This window comes from Acartia tonsa, chromosome 9 (assembly GCF_053477335.1).
Source record: "Acartia tonsa isolate MP-2025a chromosome 9, ASM5347733v1, whole genome shotgun sequence".
Classification (NCBI taxonomy): domain Eukaryota; kingdom Metazoa; phylum Arthropoda; class Copepoda; order Calanoida; family Acartiidae; genus Acartia; species Acartia tonsa.
This window is the reverse complement of record NC_137268.1, coordinates 29,299,090-29,323,031: the sequence shown is the minus strand read 5'-3', so window position 1 is coordinate 29,323,031 and position 23,942 is coordinate 29,299,090. Positions and strand designations below refer to the sequence as shown.

Sequence of the window (23,942 nt, the reverse complement as noted above, 5' to 3'; positions counted from 1 at the left end):
TTTGTAAATTTTTTACCATTTTCAGATATTAATTCTCAAAGTGAAAGTGATAAGCTAAACATTAAAATCCTCAGAAATAATTTTCATAATTGATTACTAAAAACTCCAAGGGTATGTTTTATGAAAGAGATAATTTAAACTATAAATACTGCAATAGAAATATTTGTTGTCTATTGCAGTTTTCACAGTTTTTTGGGCTTTAAATCGTTTTCTAAACTTTTTTAAAAATTGTAACTACATAAAAAAGTAACAGGATGTCTGTGTGTGTGTGTGTGTGTGTGTGTGTGTGTGTGTGTGTGTAGCAAAGGATATCGCTAACCGCAGAATATATATGATTCTTTTATTTTAAAGCTTCTCATAGGTTCAGGGAAGATCTTTAATTTTTGGGGAGGGTACCACCACCCTCCCAAGATAAATTGACCCTAGTGGCGTCCAAGAATGGGCGTAGCCGCTAGTTCAAAAAAATAAAGTAAAATCCAATTAATACATTGCTGAAAAAAAATTTAAATCTCCTTCATGGAAACGTCCTTTAGATAAGAAGATTAACTAAATACAATGACAACGGCTGCGGGACCGCCACAGGCGGGTGGCAAACCGCCCAACACTGCCCCCTCTCCAGGTCCACCCGGACACAATGGACCTCCATCCGGTGGTCCGCCAGGTAAAGATAGATTGTTTCTAACTGTTACTGTTGGAACGGACGGACCAAGTCTAATTTTAGTAAACCTTCACTCTTAAAAAATAGGCGTGTCTTTGCGATAAAAACTGAGTTTTATAGCCTCATTGAATCGATTAGATGTGAAAATAAGATTTTTTCTGACAGCAGTGGTTATAAAATATTGCCTATTATGCACTATTATACAACAATTTGACAAAAACACACCAACTTCTTGTAAAAAAAAACACGATGATTGTACTTTTGCTGGTCGTAGAAGTGTCAGCACCACTGCTATTTATTTTGTTTTATCAATAAAACTACTTATTATGCCCTTTTGAAACATGTCCGTCTAAACCGGCCCAGGACATCATTCCATCTTTATTATGCTTCTCTTAATAAGAGGGTCTAATCCTAATGTAGGCATTATTGCCTTTTTTCATATAACATCGTATTTATTGTTACAATTATCGTCTTTTTTAAAATTGCATCTCAGAATATAATTTTTTTTAATAGAATAACATTTTTTGTTGTTCTATCGGCTTTGTATATCTGTACATGAAAGGATAATTTCTGTTTTCATTTCAATAAGGCAAAATATTTCATGAAAAGCATTCGTGTGTTTAGGAAGTAACGGCCCACCTGGAGGCCCTGCCCCTGGTGGAGGCCCCACAATGATGTCTGGAGGTGGTGGCCCTCCCCCACCGGGCAGCGGCGGCCCCCCAATGTCCATGAACGGACCGCCAGGTGGGGGCGGCCCAGGAGCCGCGGGTCCCCGGCCCAACGTGAACCCGGAACGGGTGCAGAAAATGCTGGATGAAAATTCGTCGTTGATCAAGACCATTTCTGAGTACCAGGGCATGGGACGCTCCCAGGAGGCCATGAGTTATCAGGTAAGGTTTAAAAAAAATTCCTAATAGGTATAAAATGAGCTCCAAAAATTTGTTTCTTTTTCTTTTAAAATCTTAAATTTAAAAAGGGGTTGTCTATTTCCCTTTAAGTGCCCCCAGAATCTTCTAGGGGCGTATCATGGGATAAAATTGATTAATTTTGAACACACAAAAAATCTGTTTAGTGGCAGCTGCACAGAAACCTGACATTTCTGGCCCAGATAGCTGATTCCAACCAGAAGATTGACACGCTGCTGCCCCCGCCGGGCCAGATGCCGCCTCGCGGGGGTTATCCTGGCGGTCCCGGGGGATATCCTCCGCCCCCAGGCCCTGCTGGAGCGGGAGGACCACCGGGTCCATATGGGGGAGCCCCTAGTGGAGGTCAACCGTATTATCCTCCAAGTAAGTTTTTTTTGTGTACAGTTACATTGATATAACAGTCTCTATTTTATAAAATGCTTAATAATAATAAAAGATTTTTTGCAGTAATAAGGTATAGCCAACTAGCGAACTAAATCTAAATTTTTTTTTTTTGAAAGGTCATCTTTACTACAAAATATTACCTAAAAATCATGGTTACAGCTGGTTTTTTTTATCGCATTACTAAATATAATAGTCTAGATATGCTTTGGTACTTACTCTAGCAGAGTAAAAATTACTGGCATCGTTAGCTTTAATTTTTTTGTAACTATCCCTTTGTAAATTTTACAGCCGATTGTACTCTGTTAAACACTGAATTATCTTTGTTTTAGGTTATGGCGGAGGTCCGCCTAGTGGTAGTTACTCTGGCCCCCAGTACAGCTCTGGTGGGCCTCCAGGTCCACCCGGAGGCCCCGGTGCTCCAGGAGGACCTGGTGGACCACCAGGAGGTCCAAGTGGGCCCCCTGGAGGACCCCCGTACTCGTCTAGTGGACAGGTAAATTGTAATTTTGATTTTATTATATTTTAACAATGGATGTAGAATATAAAACATTAGGTACCTGTATATTTTACAGCCCTATGTCCACTCCCTTATAATTTTTGGGCAAACTTTGTGAATCTTTGCAATGTTATCCATTTATTGTTAGTTTGACTTTACCAAGGTCTTTGATAGTTTATGGTTCTTATCTCAAATAAGAGAGAGCTTTACTGATTAGTGTCAAAAAGGATTCCCCAGCAATAAAAATATATTTAGAAAAATACTTCAATTTTTGATGTACCTATTTTATTTGATAAATTTGATAATTGATTATTTTGATAAATATAGATTTTCATAAATGCATGGGTAGGATAGTTTTTACTTATTTAACCAATTAAAAAATATGAATTAGGTATTTTATTTAATATTTCAAATTTTTCCAAATGGTGGTTCTATGCAATAGTTGGATGTTTATCTTCCAATTTAGTAGAATGTGTTTGTCTTTTTTTTGTACCTATCTAAACTCTTTTCTTTGGATTTTCCTATTTTTTAGCTTGTTTAGTTTCAGCAAATAATTTCTAAAATCTACATAGATGTTCTAAGGGGTTTGTATTTGTACAGGAAAGGTCAATTTTAATGAAATTTAATCCTGTTATGTTTAGTATCCTCCTGGCCCGCCCGGAGGTTATCCAGGACCTGGTGGTCCTCCAGCAGGATATCCATCTCGTCCTGGTCCCCCACAGAATAGCTATCCAGGTATATATATTCTGTTATGTAAAGTCAGGGTTTCGGATCCTTGACAATAAAAATAAAATCACCAAATTTTTCAAAAATATTTATTCTTTAATTCGAAGTCAAAATTACTTTTAATTTTCAAGTCTGACCCTAGACCTTAAAGATTGGCTCTCATCAAGAGAATGTCTGAGATTTTATATAAATTTAGGTAGATTTTTCCATTTTTTCCGCATTTTTTTTGAGTCCAAGGATCCGATTCCGGATCCGCATTTTTTTGCGGATCCGGATCCTTGGACCCAAAAATATGCGGATCCTTGCGGATCCGGATCCGGATCCAGATCCGGATCCGAAACCCTGTGTAAAGTAGTTAAGTATTTTTGTCTGTAGATTAAGATTTCGAATGCTTGTGAACCGATTTAGGTGTTCATTTTAGGGAACGATTTGAGGATATATCATGATTTTTAGATTCAAGTCTTAAGATGGTATTATGCCATTTTTTTTCTTTTCTATCCTATCGAATTAAAAGTTCTCAAACGTTCAGTGATCAGTTGCAAATAGAAAATAGGATAAACGTAACAGGATAAGTGTCTGTCAGTCTGTTTGTTAATACCGTAATATCTGAACCGATAGGACTTCTTTTCAGTGAAATTTCTTTTTGGGTTTAGCTCCCTATCCCCCATATTTCCTGGAATTATAAGAAGCTTCATTGTAAGGGAAAGTTATGGTTTAGCGATTAGCGAGATCTTTCGGTACAGACACGCAGATATACATAAGACATACTGTCGCTTTAGTATATAGGGTTACATTACTTTTTTGATGTTTTGATTGTATCACAGTAAGCTGTTTTTATTTTTGTTGTAGCTGCGCTACTTATCATCCTAATTGTCCTTGCTTTAGGTGGACCTGGGTATCCTCCAAGTGGTCCTGGTGGCCCTCCTGTCTCCAGCTCTGCTGGCCCACCTACAAGCTCTTATCCAGGTATAATTATTATAGCATGACATACAACCAAACCATCCCTTAAAAAAACACTTTTCTGGAACTCGTAACTGGTGAACAATGGGTCTAACAAAAATTTTAGGCTGTTTTGCCAATCTAGTTATTTCTCTGTATATAACTCTTGACTATCATAAATCTATATATCTGATATTTATCCATCAATCTATTTATTTATCTCTCTAAGGATCTACAATTTCTATTGGGCTGGGAGGAGTCCCCATAGTCTCCTCTATTGGTCCAAGCTCAATGTCCCTAGGTAGGCAGCATCATAGATGCGACACAAATCTGAACTTATATTTTCCCTCCAGAAATGGACTAATCACGTGACTTCTTTGTTTTGAAACCTCCAATGATATGCTAGTATTATTATTATGAGATGCCTGATTGGTTCATTTTGGCGGCAAATAATAAATTCGGAAATTAGTCAAAACAACGTCCCATTTTTAATCTTTTTTTCGTTTATTTGCTGATATGATAATAGAATTTTGAAAATATAAGTTTATATGAATTTCGTAGATCTTTTCCTATCCTTTTATACAAAGTAAATTCAAATTTTTTTGCAAGTCATATATGAACTTGTTTACTTATTATCATGCTTTATTTAAATATCATTTATAATTATCATCTATAACTACATATTTTGCTTATGCATTACTACGCTTTTTATATCATATTTGATTTGAGTTTTTTTTAAGAAAGGTTTCAGAAACCAAAATATTTTTTGACTAGTAATATTTATTTCTCGCATCGTATTATAAACAGCTTTCCGCTGATATAGAATGTACATTGGTACAATCATAAGATGAAAACCATTTTTTTAGCCCCTAGGTGCCGAAGGCATGGGCTAAAAAATAGGTTTTCATCTTATGATTGTACATTTTTATATTCGTAGAAAGCTGGATATAATACGATGCTATACATAGTGTTTTTCGTATGGATGAGAACCGGTTCCTATCCACCGGATTCGAATGAATACGAGAATAGTTATTTCTGGCATCGTATTAAAACAGCTTTCCGCGGATATAGAATGTATAATTATAAGATTAAAACCAGTTTTTTAGCCTCGAGGTGCCGAAGGCTTGGGCTAAAAAAACTAGCTTTAATCCTATGATTGTACATTTTTATATTCGTAGAAAGCTGGATATGATACGATGCTAGACATATTTTTTTTCGTATGGATGAGAACGGGTTCTTATCCACCGGATTCGAATGAATACGAGAATAGTTATTTATCATATTTTCGTAATATTGTGAATGCTAGTAAGGATATTAAAATTATTTCAACAATTTTGGTCATGTGATCAAAATTGGAATTTTCCTTCTACTGATGACCCATTTGGGGGCGAAGTAGGTGGAAATTTAAATTTTTGTCACTTGACCTTAATATTGGTGAAATAATTTTGAATGGCCTTTCTTGTATAAGCAATATTAATAAAGTATGATACTTGGTTTTGTCTCACTCTTTATCTTTTTGTTAAATTAAAAAAAGTAAGTCTATCAAAAAAGGGGGGGGTTTTTAATGCAACCATCTCGTAATCAGTGATTAAATGGCACTTAGAATTCGAATTTCTATCTAAAATTTTTCATGAGTAATCCTTGGTAGGTCTATTTTCCCTAAATCGAACAAAAAGTTGGAAAAGTAACGGCTGGCGGCTCAGCCGTTTAGCCGTTTTTTGCCTATTTTCAGGGCAAATTCATCATTAATTACGTAGGAATCAACTTTTTAAAACATATTTTTGGTTTAATTCATGTTAAATGATAGCAATGACCAATTTTTAAATTTCTAGTACCAACAGCTACCGGCTAGAACCGTCTGATAAGGTTTTTGAGTGAGAAAAAGTATTATGTGAAGATAGGTTTCGTGACTTTTTTGCTCTTAAGATAGTAATAAAATGGCAAAACAGCTGAGCCGCCAGCCGTTAGCTGTTACTTTTCCAACTTTTTGTTCGATTTAGGGAAAATAGACCTACCAAGGATTATCCATGCAAAATTTCTGATCGAAATTCGAATTCTAAGTGCCATTTAATCACTGATTACGAGATGGTTGCATTAAACCCCCCCCCCCTTTACATCATCTAAGGGTTAACAATGAATATCTCTGTCTATTTTTCTCTATATTTCTTCCCCCTCCCCCCTACCTCACTTCTCTGTCTATTTCCTTCTCTCTCTCCTCCTCTTTTGTACGTTCATTTATACAATAGAGATAACCTAGAGACAGCACTAGGGCATTTTATTTACATTATGAGTCAGCAATAAATTGTTAAATATCTTAGGTTAAAGCTTTCTTTGGTGAAATATTTAAAGAAAATATTTCTTTCATCATAATGTTGAAATAAGTATTACCTACTGTATGAAATGTTAAATTAGAAATCAAAAATAATGTTGGAAAATTTATTCTCATTTCATACTCTGAAAAAAAGGAATTGACAAAATATAATAATTTTTATTCCAAACTTTTATAATAGCATGCTTATTTCTTATTGGTTGACACTAGAATTGAAAAAAAAATAATATATATTATTTTATGAGTAGAAATAAATTTGAAAAAAAATAATTTTCTTTCCCATATATTTATCATTCCAAAATCCCAAGAATCAATTTTGAAAAAAATAATTTTCTTTCCAATATTTCTATTCCTTTTTCTTATTGGACGTCATTTCATGTCCAATGAGAGACTAGTGTTTAAATATTTTAAAGCTTATTAAAGCATTTATTTTGAATGTGATAATACCAACATTCTTTCGCTAAGTGTGATAAAAAAATTTATGTTCTCCTATTTGATTTTAATCATGGTTTATTTATTACTATCGTCTACGCCTCTAGGATCATGTGAGGGAAGGGGGAGTGGTAAAGTGACCCTCTAATTTACTTTCCCGGTAAGCTTAAAACAAATAATTGGTCCATCGTATAGCGAGACATTGTTTTAATTTTGTATAAAATTAGCATCTTGTGGCTCTATGAAGAGGAAAGGAAGGAGGGTCAAAAAATAGCCTGAAACCATCCCAGGACATATATAAAGCTTAACCAAAAATGTAAAACTCAATCTTAAGCTTACTTCTTTATATGATAGGATATAGATAAATATGCATGTTTAATTATAATTTTTAGTTTAGTGCTCAGCATGTTTTTAGCTTCTTATTGCCTTAAAACATATTTAGCGTATGCATCGCCCCTAGCTTATTAAGGCTTCTCCTCAGTAGGAAGTGGTTGTTCTCTTTTTTTAAGAAAAAAAAAATTTAGGGGGGTTGGCTGGTTTGCTGTAGGAGCCATATCTTCTCATGGGTGTGATGTTAGGTACCCCTCTCAAACCGCCTAGAGCATGTACCAGACAAAAACTGAACATCCCTGAAATTGCATAGATAATAGTCTAGCTGTTCAAGAGATCTTGTCTTTTAGGTGGTCCTCCTGGCGGTCCTCCAACTTCTGGCAGCCACATGACTGGTCCTCCAGGTATAGTAGGCATTAACATTGAATTGTAGGAGATAGTTTCTCAAATTACATTTTATAATTTAAGGTACACAGTTAGTTTTCTACTTTCTTAGATTAAAAATCCATTATTAAATCACGAAACCGTACGGACAACATAAATTAAAGCTTAGTTTTTCTATTAAAAAACAAGCATCAACAAGAAATTAGAACCAATTCGTTTTAGGTGGACCCCCAGTGAGTATGTATGGTCCTCCAGGTAGTGCCCCGTATCCTGGTGGCCCCCCAACCAGCAGTGGAGCTCCCCCCTACAGCACTGCCCCTAGTGGCCCACCCAGATCTGCCTCTCCCAGCTCAAGCATAAATCCGCCAACTTCAGCTGCCGGCGGTGGAGATTATCCACCAACTTCTTCCTCCTCCAGCCGCCCACCGCCATCAAGCACACCTTCATCGCTGCCCCCACCCTCTAGCACACCATCATCCTTGGCACCCCCAACCTCATCAAGCAGCGGTGGTGTGCCATCGAAGCCCTCTCCAGCCCCTTCACCACAACCGCCATCCCACAGCGGAGCGCCCTCCCCTCATCCCCGCCCAGTTGGATCACCATCTCCGCACAACCCGCCGTCACAGTCTCCAGGTGGACTTCCGGGCGGCCCGCCCAGTGGCGGACATCCACCGCCGCCCTCTGGCTATCCTGGTGGATATCCACCCCCACCAAGTGGTTACCCAAGTTATGGCCCACCGCCGCCAGGCTCCTCGCCCTACCCACCAGGCCCGCCGCAAGGCTATCCACCGCACAGCTACTCAGGTGGGTATCCGCCAGCGCCTGGCGGTTACCCACCGCCACCGGGTGGTGGCTATCCGCCACAGCCTGGGTACGGAGGCTATGGAGGATATCCTCCCAGTGGTGGCGGTTACTACCGCCCACCCGCAGGTCCGCCTCATATGAGCCAAGCAGGGCCTCCAGGTGGATATTCTGGCTATCCAGGAGGTTATGGAGGAAGTGGAGGTCCTCCCCAAGGGGGGCCACCACCTCCAGGTGGACCTGGGGGTCCCCCGCCTGTTTCTCAGTAAAACTGCTATTCACTATTTAACAGGAAAAGGGGACAATTATACCAGGCTTATTGTTCAAATTTAGATTATTAGACCAAAATGTAATTCCATATTTTGCGGTTTAAAAAAATCCCCTTTGCCATGTCTTACCTTTTAAACTCTCATTACTTTGTATAGAACAAAATAAATACTGTAAAATCTCAATTTTATTATTTTCATTATTTACTGTAATGTAAATTTACTGTAATTTAAAGAAAGTATTTAATTAGTTATAAGGTAGAAAAATTAATGCAAAAATATATTTGTTTTTAGATTCTTACTGAGGGGGAGAGAATTATTCAGAGATACCGTAAAACTATCTGTTTTGCTTATAACATATATAAATATTAGAAAGTGTTACGGGTCCTCTGAGAAGATAATCTCCCCCTTCAAAATTGTGAAAAATTAGGGACCTGAGTTTTAATTTATTTCAAGTAAGAAAACTTAATTTTGAAAAATTGACCTTTCTTTTATTGCCATTGTACTGTTTTTACATTTTTACTAATGTATTTACCTATTCTTCATTACCATATTGAAGTAAGTTATCTATTTATCCGTTTTGTGCTTTTTTGTAACTCTTTCAAACAAAAATGTATTTCTTTACATCGAATAAATGAATTAATGTTTTGACATTGTACCAAAAAGTTGTATTTAAAACGATCATGATTTTATATCAGGGTTTACCTATATTCTGCAGATACTTATATATTTAATGACCAGCGGCTACGCCCCCAAAGGCCTCTTGGGGCACTCGTATGTGGTGGGAGGGAATGGATTTAAAACTATACTGTTCTTTCAAGGGGCGAATTCTCCTTGGAGGGTTGTGGTATCCTTCCTTCCTTGGCGAGATTTTGAACTACAGAGACACCCTGTTATTTTAATACAGGGATAATTATAGAGCAGCTTCTTCTTACTTTTCGTCACCTGTACTTAGCATAATTGTAAGAAAAGCAATTTGCAGAATAGAAGCACCCTGTTCTATTTTCATTTTAAATAAATGTAAATTTCAAAGTAAATAAAGATTTGAAACTACAAATTAACATGTTCAGTATTTTTTTCCAATGTTTTAATAATATTTTCAGAGGCTTCAAAATGACCACCACACTGTCCAAAGAGGAATATTTAAAAAGATATTTATCAGGTAAATTGATTTATTTTTACTTGGATGCAATACCAACCGAGAAAGTTATATCAACCCCATAGCTTTACAAACGGACAGACGAAGTGAATTATAGGGAAAAAATAGCTTTAAAAAGTTTAATTTCAAGTAAATTTGTTGAATAAATGCGTAAATACATTATACTTTTTAAGGACAACCTTACATTTTTAGGAGTTGATTAAATAGATGCTTCGCTAATAACATTGTACCTTGTTGTAATAGTATTTCAAAAATCAGATGAATAGAATAATTTATCATACAAAAATTTGTTAAAAAAGTAAAAAATCTGCATCTTTTAAATGGTCTTACGGACTTTCTGGTAACGATTATAGAGTTGCTGCGCTTTGTAAGTCGTACCTTACTTACAGGAATCATTATACAAAGTTTGAAATCAATAGGACAATTCTAACCTGTTTAAATTAACGAAAAGAGCCAACCGTTACGGACGGACGGACCGACCATAAGTATAGAAAATTTTCGCTTTTAATAATAATAAAAATAATATGTGTTTCTTCTAGGGGATACAGCTAAAGATGAAAAGAAGAAGAAAAAGAAAAAGAAGGAAAAAGACAAGAAAGGGATTGCAAAAATTGCTCCTAGGTAAATTTTGTTTAACAAGGATGACAACATCCATAAAAGCGAAGCACTGAAACGGTAGGACAAACGGACATTAACACTTGTATAATATCAGAACTGAATAATCAAAATATAAATGTATAAGAATCGAAGCAAAATTGTAAGTAAAATTGTTTATTGTTGAAAAACTGCTTGATACAAATAATGTTTATGGACATACTTACAACTTTAGGATTTGATTATAGAGTTGCTTCGCTTATAAAATTGTACTTTGTTGTCCTAGGAATCAGTATACCAAAATCAGATCAATCGGATTATTAGATCACATAAAAATTAGTTGTTAAAAAAGTTTTAAAAATCAACATTTTTAAAATGGACGTACGGATATTCTGGTAATGATTATAGAGTTGCTACGCTTTCTAAATCGTACCTAGCTACTACAGTTTGAAATCAATAGGACAATTCTAACATGCCTAAATTTACGAAAAAAGCTATCCGTTATGGACGGACGGACCGACCCTAATTATAGAAAAGCTTCGCTTTTAACAAGTGAAACTTTTCTGTAGTTATGGCAAGTTCGTCTATAACAGATAGGTCGTTTCATTCATTCATCTTTATAATCAAGTCTTAATTACGATACTATCGATATTTGTTTTAAGAAGGGGGAGAACTTTTGTTTATTTTTATTGGAGATGTGATTTACTCCAACCCTTCCCCTCCTAATAGTTAAACGAATTGACCAATAAACGATGTCCATGTTAGCCACCTAAATTGACGATATTTTTCCCCTGTCATAATGTCCACGTATATTCTATATCCATTACAATCCCTTGATTTGAAATTGACAACTTTATACCTACCTATTGTTGCTACAATAAATAAATCCTCCAAGTACGTATAATGTATGTATATGTCAATTTAATTTAACTTTTTAGGATGAAAATTATTGACAATGACGCAGAAGTGCCTGTTATGTACAAAGAAAAGGTTGGCCTTAATAATTTTTAATAGCGGTACTATTTTACAATTTAAGTCTGACTGTATGACTAAATCACATTTAGAAAATAAATATTATCATATCATGATATGCTTTTTTGAAAGAAGTTAAGATATGACAGTGGGTTCTTTTTCAAATAGAGTTTTATTAAACTAGTATCAATACATAGCTGGATCCTGTATTCCTATTGGTAAAATGAAATGACTAAATTCCTATTGATTGTATTTCTATTGGTCAGACCATTATCATGTGACTTAAACCTGTTTTCCTATATGTCAGACTAAGTTCTGCTTTCCTATTGGTTAAACTATAATCTTATGACTAAAACCAGTTTTCCTATTGGCAGAAAGTGCTTGCCAGTGAGGGAGAAGATGATGACGAAGAAGACCTGGAGCTAAAGCCAACCATTGCCCACATGGAGGTCAGTATATTTTCAGCTAAATATATAATAACACTTCGTTAAATTATATCTACCTTAACGATTTAAATGTAAGAATTATCCTTTAAACTTAAAACTTTTTTATGAATAGGATGAAAGACCAGAAGAAATAAAAATCCGTGAACAGTTTGAAAAGTCTGGCAGGTGGAAAACTTTTACAGGTATGTTATTGTTATTTTCTTATTTATTATAATCAGAAAATTAAATGATTAATTTAGTAATAATGATTTGTTGAATCATTGATTGATTGATTTATTTTATTAATATAATGATTTAACTTTTGATTTATTTGATTACTTTCTGAGTTGAATATTTACTTAAAGTTTTATTTGCTGATTTTGAATTAGGATTGATATATTATTTTTTACCTCCCAAGAAAATCCCCCCCCCCCCCCTCACAACCAAATTGTCACTAAGATTGAAAGAAGAGGTCGACTTGTTGAATATTCAATTGTTGTGATAATTCTGTGAACCAATAATTCACGTTGTCCGTCCGTCTTTCAATAGAGTTGTTAAAATTGTAAATTGTTTCGAATTAATGTTTGTTGTCATACTTGTACTGAACTGTAGGTGAAGATATAACAGCTAAGAAACTTGTTGAAGAAGTTATTAAGAAAGAACCTGGAGATATCAAACAAGAACCACAGGGTGCGTCTCATTAACATCTTTAAAAATCTTTATATAAAAATAACAGGATCTTTGTTTGACTTTCTGTGTGTAGCCTAAGATTTAACTAACCGCTTGACCTATATGGTTCTGCATTTTAGGTAGTTAGTTTACCAAAATTGGAAAAAATTCTAGGAGGATAATACTAGATATTTCCCCTGCTCGTTATTTTAGTGCCAGATTGGCAGTATTTTTGATATCTTTAGTTTGAAATGGTGTGGTCAAATCTTGAACCCCAGACTTGGGGATCTTAATGACCAAAAGCAAAAATGGATGTAGAATATCTATGTGGATATATTGACAGGGGAAAATTCGTCGTCAAGTTAGGTTGGTGATATCGACTTCATTTATTGGTCAGTTCGTTCATCCAGCGGAGGGGAAGGGGATGGGGAAAAGGGTTTGGATAGGGGGTATCGTTGTTTAGTCAACTGTGAGTATTACTTTATCAGAGTACATGAAATTCTTATGCAACCTCCAAGTAATAATATAAGCAAACAATGTGACGCACTCCCCTGTGGTAGATGATCAATATCTTGACGCTCTGTACAAACACAAGAAGAAAAAGAGAAAGAAGGATAAAGATAATGATGTTAAGATTAAGACAGAGCAGCCAGAAGTTAAACAAGAACCTTTGTCTCCTTCCCATCCAAGGAAATTTAATTGGTTGTTTTAGTTATTTCAAAGCATAGCTTAAATCTGTTATTTTTTTTTTAATCTTAGCTTTTCCTAAATTAGGGTTAATCCGTCAGTAATTCATTCCTATCAAATCCAAACTGAGCATGAGAATTCCTGTAACAGTTGGGTACAATTTAGTGAGTAAGCCAACTCTATTGTCATTGACCAAAAATCTGTATGTGCATTTTAAACAAATTGACTTTTGACATGCATTTTTCATGAATGCTCATCATAATTTTAAATAGTAATATATTATATGTATAGGACGAGTCAAACCTTATGTTTGTTTTAAATAAATTGAAAAGGGTGGTTCTCCCTGCATGATCTACACAAAACGTAACCTAAACAACCATTTCCCTCAAATTTTAGAGATTACAAGTCAACAATCGACATCTCCAACACAAGAATAAAAACTGAAAAAACTAGCGATGATGATAATTCACCGCCTAGAAGACGGCAGCGGCACGATTCCGATGACAATTCGCCGCCACGTCGGCGGCAGCGGCATGATTCAGACAAATCACCGCCGCGACAACGGCATGATTCTGATAACTCACCGCGGCGCACAAGACACGATTCCGACGACTCTCCGCCGCGCCAAAGACAAAGACACGATTCTGACGATAATTCACCGCCACGGCGGCGGAAGACAAGATGGGGTTCAGAGGACGCCTCGCCTCCGAGACAATCCAAAAACAAATCTGCCGACGATTCTGACGCATCACCGCCGCGCAAGCGGCCTGCCCGGGCAGGTAGCGATTCAGACGCTTCCCCGCCACGCAGGAAAGCCGCCAATAATTCGGATTCAGATGCATCACCGCCTAGAAGGCGGGGAGGTGGCGATGATTCTGATGCCTCTCCGCCAAGGCGGGGAGACGAGGGCGGAAAAATGACGAAAACATTGGACGGAAAACGGGCAGGTCTACAGCAGGCTAGAGACTTGAAAACGGAATTGGAAGAGATTAGAAATAAGGCATAGAAAACTATATATTCAGGGATATTAAGGGATAAGACAATGAATGATTAAATGATTGACATCCTCTTTAACAGTAAACAAAAGTTACTATTTAGTTTAAATATATTGGTTCAAAAGTTTGAATACTTCTAGTTTGAACCAACTAATCAAGATTTTAGCAATCCACTCTTTACAAGTCCTTTGTCAGTCCTATGACTCGTGTAAAGGTGTGCTTATTAATATTTTTTTTTTCAAATAAATGATCTATGTTTAATGTGTATACTCTTCATAGCAATGTTATGTAGGTATTTATAAAGATAAAATAGGAGTGCTTTAGCTGCCTGTTACTTTATCTATAGTTTTGTATGTACTAGGAAAAGAAAATGTTTGAAAAGATGGACACAGCTGTTTCTGGAAGGTTTGCTGAAACTAAGGTGAAAATCCTTGTACAAAAATAACAGGATGTTCGTCTGTTTGTAACTTAAGATCTCGCTCTTCGCTTAATAGATATGATATTTTTAAAAGTGAAACTTCTTTTAGGTCTATTGAAGGTCGTTGTTGTTTATTTATGTATCCTCTCCCCAAAAAATTTTGGGGGGATGTGAGAGATTTTATTAAGCTTTGTGACGTTTTTTTTCTCCGTCTTTCCTCCCTCTCACCCCACCCCCCTCAAAAAAAAAAATAAAATGACCGCCTTTACCCTGTAGGATGCCAGTAGTAAATGTGTAACTAAATAACCCTAATCATTTGGCAGGGGTGTATATTCTGCATTGGATCCCCGACTAAAAGGGGGTGGGGGGGGTGAAAATGTGTAGGGAGAACAATTGAAAAAAAAGTGTACTGAAATATCAGCTTATACAATCATCCTGAAAAATTTAGTATATCAGACCAAAAACACTTAAGATATGTAGAAATATTTGAAAAACCTGCAAAAAGCTTCTTGTCCTTTCATCTACAGAAACAAATTTAATTTAGGTCCGAGGACGACTGGCAGAGGCCGAGGCCAAGAAGGCGGCAGAAAAGGAGAAAAAAGAAGTACCTGAAGAAATTAAAAGAAAGTTTGAAACTTGGAATAAGTAAGTTGAAAAACCTAGTTTTGCGTTATGTAAAAGCGGATAATTGGGCAATTTCCATCTAAGTGCTTAGTCGAGATTGAAATTAGGGATAGAATTTATATAAAAAATACTGGGGAAGGGGTAATAAGGGTTCTAAATTCACTTTGTTGGAAAGCAACTGTCACTGAAATGAAAGCGAAAGGATCAATATCGTTGTGCGGTCAATTAATATTTCTTCTTATTTAGGGGTGTAAAACAAGTAAAGAATTCCATAGCCCAACTGGAGGACAACCTGTATGAGATGTCGAAGCCTCTGACAAGGACGGAAAACGACGTTGACAGAGATGCCATGCTCCGAGATCAGGTATATACTATTCCTAGGACGATTAGGTAAAATATAATAAGCAAAGCATCTTATACCTACCTAGTTCATAACCTCGTTTGTTGGGGTTCTTTTTCTATTTCCGCTTAAGATAATGGGATACGATAACACCAACTAAAAGATATTATGTTAGTATTCAAAAGACAACCAACCTTTTGATCGCACTAACTTTGTCTACAAGTGTTAACTGTAAATGGCAACAATTTGAGTTGGTTTATGGGCCGAGACATTCCCCCCAAAGTTTATTTGATTATATTATGAAATTATATAGGAGCGAGAGGAAGACCCTATGGCCGCGTATATGAGAAAGAAAAAAGAGAAAAAGCAGGGGAAGGTTAAAAAATTTCCCAGATACACGGGACCTCAGCCACCTCCAAACAGGTAAACAGCACCTTTTAGAATAAACCAAAGGGATATATTTTCCATTGCCCTACCCTCCACTGTCCAGGGGGGGTGGGAGAATACACGTAATTCTACCTAATTTACAGTGGAGTGTGAAGGACAACTAAAAGGAGAGATATTGTACTATTATTTATACTAGTACCCAAAGTTTTATACGCATTTATTGGTTTGTACATTTACATATTAAAAACTATTCCTTGGTTTAAAGTCCTAGCAGTTACTAAACGTTAATCATTAATTTTAATTAATCTTAATGGGACATTTGATAATAAGCATGCTTTCTCTCTTTCTTGTAGGCCTTTAAACTTTGGGTACTTTTATTAAATCTTGATTGGTTGGTTCAAACTAGCAGTATCCAAAATTTCAACCAACAATATTAATCTATAAAAGTTATAATTTTGTTATCATCATTGGGAACATTCATACGTAATTTTCCATTTTCTTATCCCTTAAGATCTTAAGGTCCAACTCCTGAGAAGAAACTTATCAATGAATCAATTTAGGTTTGGAATTTGGCCAGGCTACAGATGGGATGGAGTTGTTAGAACAAATGGTTTCGAAACTAAACTCCTCACTAAAGATATTAGAAAGTAAGTTTTTGTTATATTGTCATTAAGTTTTTTAACTTTTCTACCAATTAAAATAAGAGAATCGAGCATAATCGACATTTGAATGGATACAAGGACCTCTAAAGTAATTCTCTTGAAAAAAAAAACGTTTGAACTTTTTCATATCTTTAAAATTATAATGTCAAAACTGGTATTAATTTTATGAGTTTTATTTTATTATTCCTAAAAAATTGTCTGTAATACTTTTCAGTATGACCGAGAACCGGTACTAATCCAGCGGATATTGATTTGTTTTGAAGCCATAATGTAAAGTTTTTTAACTTTTGCAGTTTCAAGTTTTTATTTAAGACTAATCTTGTTATATTTATTTTCAGAAATGTTGAAGAAATAGAAGCATACAAAATGAACCTGGACTGCGAATAAAATAGCTAGAATTTTTAAATTGATTTGTTTTTGTTGATTCAACTGGCAATTTTACCAAATCCGATAAGAACCTGATTTTGTAAAAATGTTTTTGTTTGATCCATGTTTCTAATACGTAATATGTGATTTAAAATATATTTTAAAATTGTTGCATTTTTTAGAACCCCTATACAAAATAAATTCATACAGAAGTTGTGTTTTTATTTATTTATCATGATATAATATGTTATAAAATTATTACGTTTTCAGATATCAAATAATGTTTAATTAGATAAACTTAATCACTGATCACTGACCAGCTTGCCTCATTTTCACAAGGTACATAGTGGACAGTTAGTCTTTAAACAATCTATAAAACATAGGGAGGGAGAGGACATCAGGCTGTAAATTACTCTGGTACCCAAAGTTTCCCTTATTTGTTGGCTTAAAGGGCGAATATAGTTTCAATATGATATGAGCTTATATGAAAGGTGCCATTACATACTTTTAAAATATCTATGTTAAATTTAAAAAATCAAAAAAATCCTTAAGTAGATTTAGCAATTTTTGCTTTTACTTCAACATATGATAAATGAGAAAGTCAACAAAATCGTTTATTTTACCCCTTTACAAGACTTTTTTTGACTAGTTTTCTTAAGTTTAATTGATTATTACATTGGCATGCATCTTAATTGATAAGTAAAGTGTTTATTTTTTTATATTATATACTATTTTATTGATTTTTTTAAAAAGCATAAAATAATTTGCGTCAATTTGCGTCCGGAGTAATTACTAGGGTAAATAATACGTTTTAAAGTTTTTTTTCTGTATGAAGATCAATGATTAATTCTTGATGATATAATTACTCTAGTACGCATTTTTCAACACACACACACAAACGCACCGATCGCCAGATTTTCTCCAGAAAAAAATATAAGAAAAAAAACACTATTCACCTATTATTTTTGTCCTCTTTAAATTAATTATAACAATTACCATATAATTTTCATACTTACATGAAATAAAATTTCTCCTGTAAAGGTTTTTTTTAAAAAATAAAATTCATATACTTTTCACTTTGTTGGGGAATATTGACAAGGAAGAAACAATCCACAATACAAAAAAAATAGATTGATAACTGGTTTCCACTTTTATTACGACTATCATTTACCGAAAGCTTTTTAATTCAACCTTAAACCGAAGCCTTGTGTGATGCTAGGGTGTTTGGAGTTCTTAGGGAACCACACTTACTACATAAATTTATCCTGAGAATGTTCAGGTTTTAAGCTATAACAGACTTATACATTTGGATATGTCAATATCTTAAAGTTACTTATAATCTATAGAATTGCACGGTTTTTTTGAGCCCATATTATATTCAACCTATATTCGCCCTTTAAAAACTTTTAATACTTTAATTGTATTGTGATTAGTTGGCTTCTAACTTTTCAACCAATAATTTTAATCTACTAAGGAATAATTGTGACTATCATCATTTTGGGTGAACATCAATTTATCCCCCATTTTTTATCCCTTAGGATCTATGAGAGAACATTTAATTTTTGTTGATTACACAATTAACTGATCTTTAGTAAGCTGCTATTTAAAAAAAAATCATGAGCTCCATAGAAATATAACAATAACAATTTTTTCGAGCTTCAATACGATTAATTGAATATTTTGAGACCATTTCCAATAAAAAATTCACTTTTAAAAACTATTCAATTTGTATCTACTAGGCATTTAAAGACGGGATATATTTAAGATGGAGAATCCACCTGAAATCGCGGGCTCTGATTGGACACAGAGCAACAGCAACGCCGGTTATGATTCGTTGGGACAGAACGGAGATGCAGAATCTGATTGGTTGGAGAGTTTGGCGCAAACACAAATAGAATTGCTGGACAGTGAGGTCAGACCGCGCAGCCAAGGATTTCTTCCCGCCAAACCGCCAGGTTAGATAATACCTGGGAGGGGGTGGACTGGACATTGGACTGTAAATCATAATGGTTCCCAAAGTGTTATGAACACGAACGTTCATACGTTGCTCTTTAGCATCTCTTAGAAAATCACGATTTGTTTTACAAACTAGCTCTTCCCAAACTTTTCCATCTTACGATTTTAATCTCCAGAAGGGGTAGTTTTGTTCACCAAATTTAGGGGTGTTCTACAATATTTATTGATCATACATTGTCTTATCCCTTCATATCCCTAGAAAATGTTATTTTCCATATGTACACTATCACTGCGGCTCGCTCACTTATAGAAATGGGAAACTTATAAAAGTTTTACTCAACACACGAAATCGTAACAATTTTAATGAGAAATACGCATTTTATAAGGCATACAAAACGCTCTAATTTTTGTTCTATTTAACGTAATTTTATAATTTTTTTTGCTTTTTATTTTATTTTACATACCTATACTTTTATCATTTTATCAAAAAAAAATTTATCTTTTTTCATCATTTTTTGGAGAAATTAATGCTTAAACTAAGGGTATCTTTAGACGCAAAATTGACGCACTTAGAATAAAAAATGCGTATTGAGTACAAAGGGGGGATAATTTCAAGTCATGAATGTTCTAAAAATATCTTTTTTTCCATAAAATTTTAATGTTTAGTCCACCCCACGTCACCCCGAAAATTATATATCAATTTAGGAAGTATATATTGTAGATTAAATCATCCCACCCTGGAAAAATTTTGATAAAAGTTTTGCCCCCAGTAAAAATTGGTTGATTTAAGCAAAAAAATGACCCATGCTAAATATTTTTTCTGTGATGCAATAATTGTGACCTCATGAGCACTGCAAAGTTTTTGAAATCTGCAAAAAAAAATGTTTTTTTAGTTCTTTTGTGTGATCTCAATTTTAAAGATTTTTACAAAATTTCAATTCTAGTATGTCAATATAAACCTGAAATTTACCAAAAAAATGGAGCAGTCTCAATTATAACATATTGTATTTAGTATTTATAGTAAATTATGACCTTGAAAATTGAATTATATATGTATGCAATTTTGACTTTGGAAGATGTGACATGTCTAGGGTAGGTTTTTTTTAAAAACATACTTTTGCTTTAATGTATGTTAAATTATACCAATAACCATATTTTAATTTTCAGTACCACCCACTTAACAGTTAGAACTGGCTGGAAACAGCTGGGAGTGGTCAAGAGTATGATGAGTAGATAGGGCTTTTGATGTGTCTAAGGGTAGGTTTTTATGTGTGCTGAGCTCAAAAATACCACACAAAATCCATATGGCAGCTTGCTAACAGCCCCAGCTCAGCTGGGAGCGGCCAAGAGTAGAATGAGTAGATAGGGCTTGTGACGTGTCTCTAGGTTGATTTTTAACAGTCTGTGTAACAGCCCCAGCTGCCAAATGGATGGACCCCCACTATTTATAGTAGTATTTTTGAGCTCGGTACCAATAAAAACCTACCCCTAGACATGTCAAAAGCCCTATCTACTCTTCATACTCTTAGCCGCTCCCAGCCTTTTTCAGCCAGTTCTAACCATTTAGCAGCTGGTACAAGAAATTTTAAAAATGGATATTTAAAGCAAAAATATGTTTTAAAAAGTTGATTCCTATGTAATTAATGATAGTTTTGCCCTGAATATAGCCCAAAAACGGCTAAACGACTAAGCCGCCAGCTGTTAGCCGTCACTTTTCTAACTTTTTGTTTCATTTTGGGAAAATAGATATACCAAGGATTACTCATGCCAAGTTTTGTAATGAAATTCGAATTCTAAGTGCAATTTGCACATTGATTACGAGATGGTTGCATTAAACCCCCCCCAAAAAAAAAAAAAATTGAATTAATTCCTTTAATGATCTTGATAGATATATGTTTATAACTTTTAATATATTTTACAATAGTGCTCAAAGTTAATGTTGGGAGGGAGAAATATAATAGACAATTAATTAGATAAAATCCAATAGAGAACCTGTGAATGATCAGACAGACGGAGGGATAGACAGACGGACAGAGGGACAGGTAAATAGTAATAGACAGTCTTTGAGGCATTAACAAATTACAATTAGGCTATGCTAGATGATTCATTGAAATCCAAAAGAGAGGCAGTTAGACAGATAGACAGACAAGTGGTGGGACAGACAGACAAAAGGACAGACATACAGATGGACAGACAGACAGACAGACAAATGGGTATTGCCTAAAAACAGTTTGGCTGCTATATGAATCATTAAAACCCACAATAGAAAAGAAATTTACATTAGTTTCTTTTTTCGATACTCAACGCCCCCCCCCCTCCCCCACTCAAAGGGGTTTATTATTTCTTAAAATCAATAAGTGACTTCTCAGCTTAATAAAATTGAATATACTTTTTATTTCATCAATTTATCTTAAATAGAACGAAAGTTATAATCAATTTATTGTCTACATGAAATATGCCTTGAGTAAAAATCAACCTAATTGTCAGTAAAAACGTCATATTTATGCATATTTACACAGTAAATAAATTTTAAAATTGTATTTTATTGTAATGAATAACTTAAGGGGGTTGTATGAATTATCAAAAACCTAAAAAAAAAACTAATTTGGTTAAATTAGTCCAAGTAATGATTGATTTAGTACAGCACATATGAATATGTTGTCAATTTCCTATCAGAGTCGCAGTGCTATATAAGTTGGAAATAGTAAAAACATCTTCATATATTACCCTTGTGTACAATTTTGGCCTTTATTTGGATTTATTTTCATCAAAGGAGTGGGAAAAATCAGCTGCATATTTTTTTAACAAAAATTACGCGGATTTTGTTTGCAGGTGATTTAAGCTGGAGTATTCAGCATGGGGGACCTGTCCAGAGTGAAAAATTAGTCCTCTCACAGGCAGGGTTTTGTTCTGAAGTGCCTCAGGTTAGGTTAGGTAAAGAAAAGTTCATGAGATTTAATATTCCCGCAGGTTTTAGTAAGAAGTTTTCTAGGATATGTTTGTTAGGGGTGGATATTAACAATACTACCAGATTCCTATATTTTTCAATTTTAAACTGGATAACTTCCAGATGACGGGATTAGTTCTTATTTTAGTATATCTAAAAACGAAAATTTGCATTATTACGTGGCCAAACGTCCTACCTACAGGGAGCCATTTGATTGCACAACCCTTGTCAGGAAGTCCTAACTGTTACACCTTATTTTGGCAAAGGCATTCCTCCTACTATTAATGTCGAGCACCTGACATAGCAGCATTAGGAATCATTTTTAAGTCTTTATGTCCCTGCGTCGGGCTGAGATTCGAACCTATCACCTTCCCGACAATTAGCGGATGTTACAGTCGCGGGGTTATTTATGGTTGTTACAAAACTTGCTAGTTTCCAACCTTATTATCACATTTAAGTTTCAACCATTACCCTGAATCAAGGAGAACCCATTCAAAGGTTTAAAAATAAGCAGCACAGAACTAGTGAATGAACAACCTGTTAGAGAACCATGTCCAAAGTGTTTCAAATCCAGGAAAGTGTCCTTTTTTTTACATCTATTATACTCAATGATTCCTTAAGCCTAAATTTTTATGAAGCTTTTTTTACTAACCAACTATAAAAGTAGGTAATGTAGCACTATTTGCAGATAAAAGCAAGGACTTCTGGTGGGAGGGTAATGGGTAATAAAAGTTTTGGGTGCTATAACCCTACCTCTTATTGAAATTTATCCTGCGCCAAAAATGCATTAACAGTATTTTGCAACTATTTCAACTTTCATTTTCCGGGAACACAACTTTGTGAATGGGAGAAAAAAGGAGGGAAAGTGAAAAAAATAGGGACAAGATGGATAACGGAAGAGAAAGTTCAAAAAGGTGAGTTTTTAAAAGAATGGGTGGGTACTCCATCTGAAAAGAGACAATAAACTTAGGAAATATTTCTGCTACACATGTTATGTACCTGTGGAGAGTCTGCAGCCTGTATTTCCAACAGTACAACTACCTATTCATATTGATATCATCAAACACAGCAGGCAATAGTTTCATTTAAATACCAGTAATCCCAGCGAGGGAATAGACATTCGGCTGTTTATTACAGTAGTCCCCAAAGTTTCATAATAACGTTTTCTTATTCATTTACTTAACACTTTTATGGACTTTCAGTGAATTTTGATTTGTTTGTTGGTTGATAAAGTTGAGTATCCGAACGTTTTTACCATTGATTTTAATCTACTGAAGGAGGATTTGGAATGTTCCCTTAGATCCTTTAGTTCCCTTTAGATCCTTATGCAATCTATTTATGAAAGTAACAGTATTGTGTCTGTGTGTGTGTAGCTTAAGATCTTGCTTGACCGATATGGTTCTTCTTCACAGTAAAGTTCTTATATAATCCTAAAAGATTTATTAATATTTTTGAGGAGGATAACTCCACCCTCCCAACAGAATTCGCCCCTAGAAAAAAATACTCAAAAGAATTTCTTAAGTAAGTTCATATCAGCTAGTATATCTTATTTGAATCATGCCAATCCTCTATCACAGTAGATATATTTTAAAATCTGAATGAAACTATGTTAATCCAGAGAGGTGGAGGGTAAATCAACCGCAGTCCATGCCGCGGTTTTGGCCCCGCATCATGTCAAAATGTTCACCTTTCCAAATATTCCAGATTATTCCACAGAAAAGGCATACATCTATAAAATTGTAAAATATATAAAACAATGGAAGATTTCAAATTAACTAGGTAGAAAATTCCTCTTTAGCTTAGCATGTAAGGAGGGGACATTAGGGTGTTACATTATTACAATAGTCCCCAAAGTTTTATAATAGCTTTTTCATATTTCATTGCTTCATAACTTTGGGGACTTTTATTGAATATCAATTAGTTGGTTCATTATGTTGAGTGTCCATCCATTTCAACTACTAATTGTAATCTACAGAAGATAATTTTGTGTATCGTCATTGAGTATGTTCATCAATTTATTAGTCATTGTCTTATCCCTTTAAATCTTTGAGTTAAAATAGATCCTAATCT

At 34.8% G+C, this 23,942-nt stretch overlaps 3 protein-coding genes across 7 annotated transcripts in view; 2 read left to right on the top strand and 1 right to left on the bottom strand.

Annotated features, from left to right (window-relative positions):
• LOC145328719 (uncharacterized) overlaps nt 1-23,942 on the bottom strand; it is a 152,061-nt gene that overhangs the window by 126,851 nt on the left and 1,268 nt on the right. The gene's annotated exons all lie outside the window — the stretch shown is intronic.
• LOC145327477 (uncharacterized) lies at nt 556-7,966 on the top strand. The gene is made up of 8 exons (XM_080171023.1): nt 556-661; nt 1,283-1,548; nt 1,771-1,947; nt 2,298-2,461; nt 3,106-3,199; nt 4,076-4,156; nt 7,571-7,624; nt 7,827-7,966. Exons 1-7 carry the CDS (start codon nt 556-558, stop codon nt 7,610-7,612), a joined length of 930 nt encoding a protein of 309 aa, XP_080027149.1. The 3' UTR covers nt 7,613-7,624; nt 7,827-7,966.
• Nucleotides 13,562-17,185, top strand: LOC145328730 (BUD13 homolog). The gene is made up of 7 exons (XM_080172539.1): nt 13,562-14,177; nt 14,534-14,593; nt 15,135-15,235; nt 15,461-15,578; nt 15,868-15,977; nt 16,502-16,588; nt 16,942-17,185. The coding sequence occupies exons 1-7, from the start codon at nt 14,094-14,096 to the stop codon at nt 16,988-16,990; spliced, it is 609 nt and encodes a 202-aa protein (XP_080028665.1). The 5' UTR covers nt 13,562-14,093; the 3' UTR covers nt 16,991-17,185.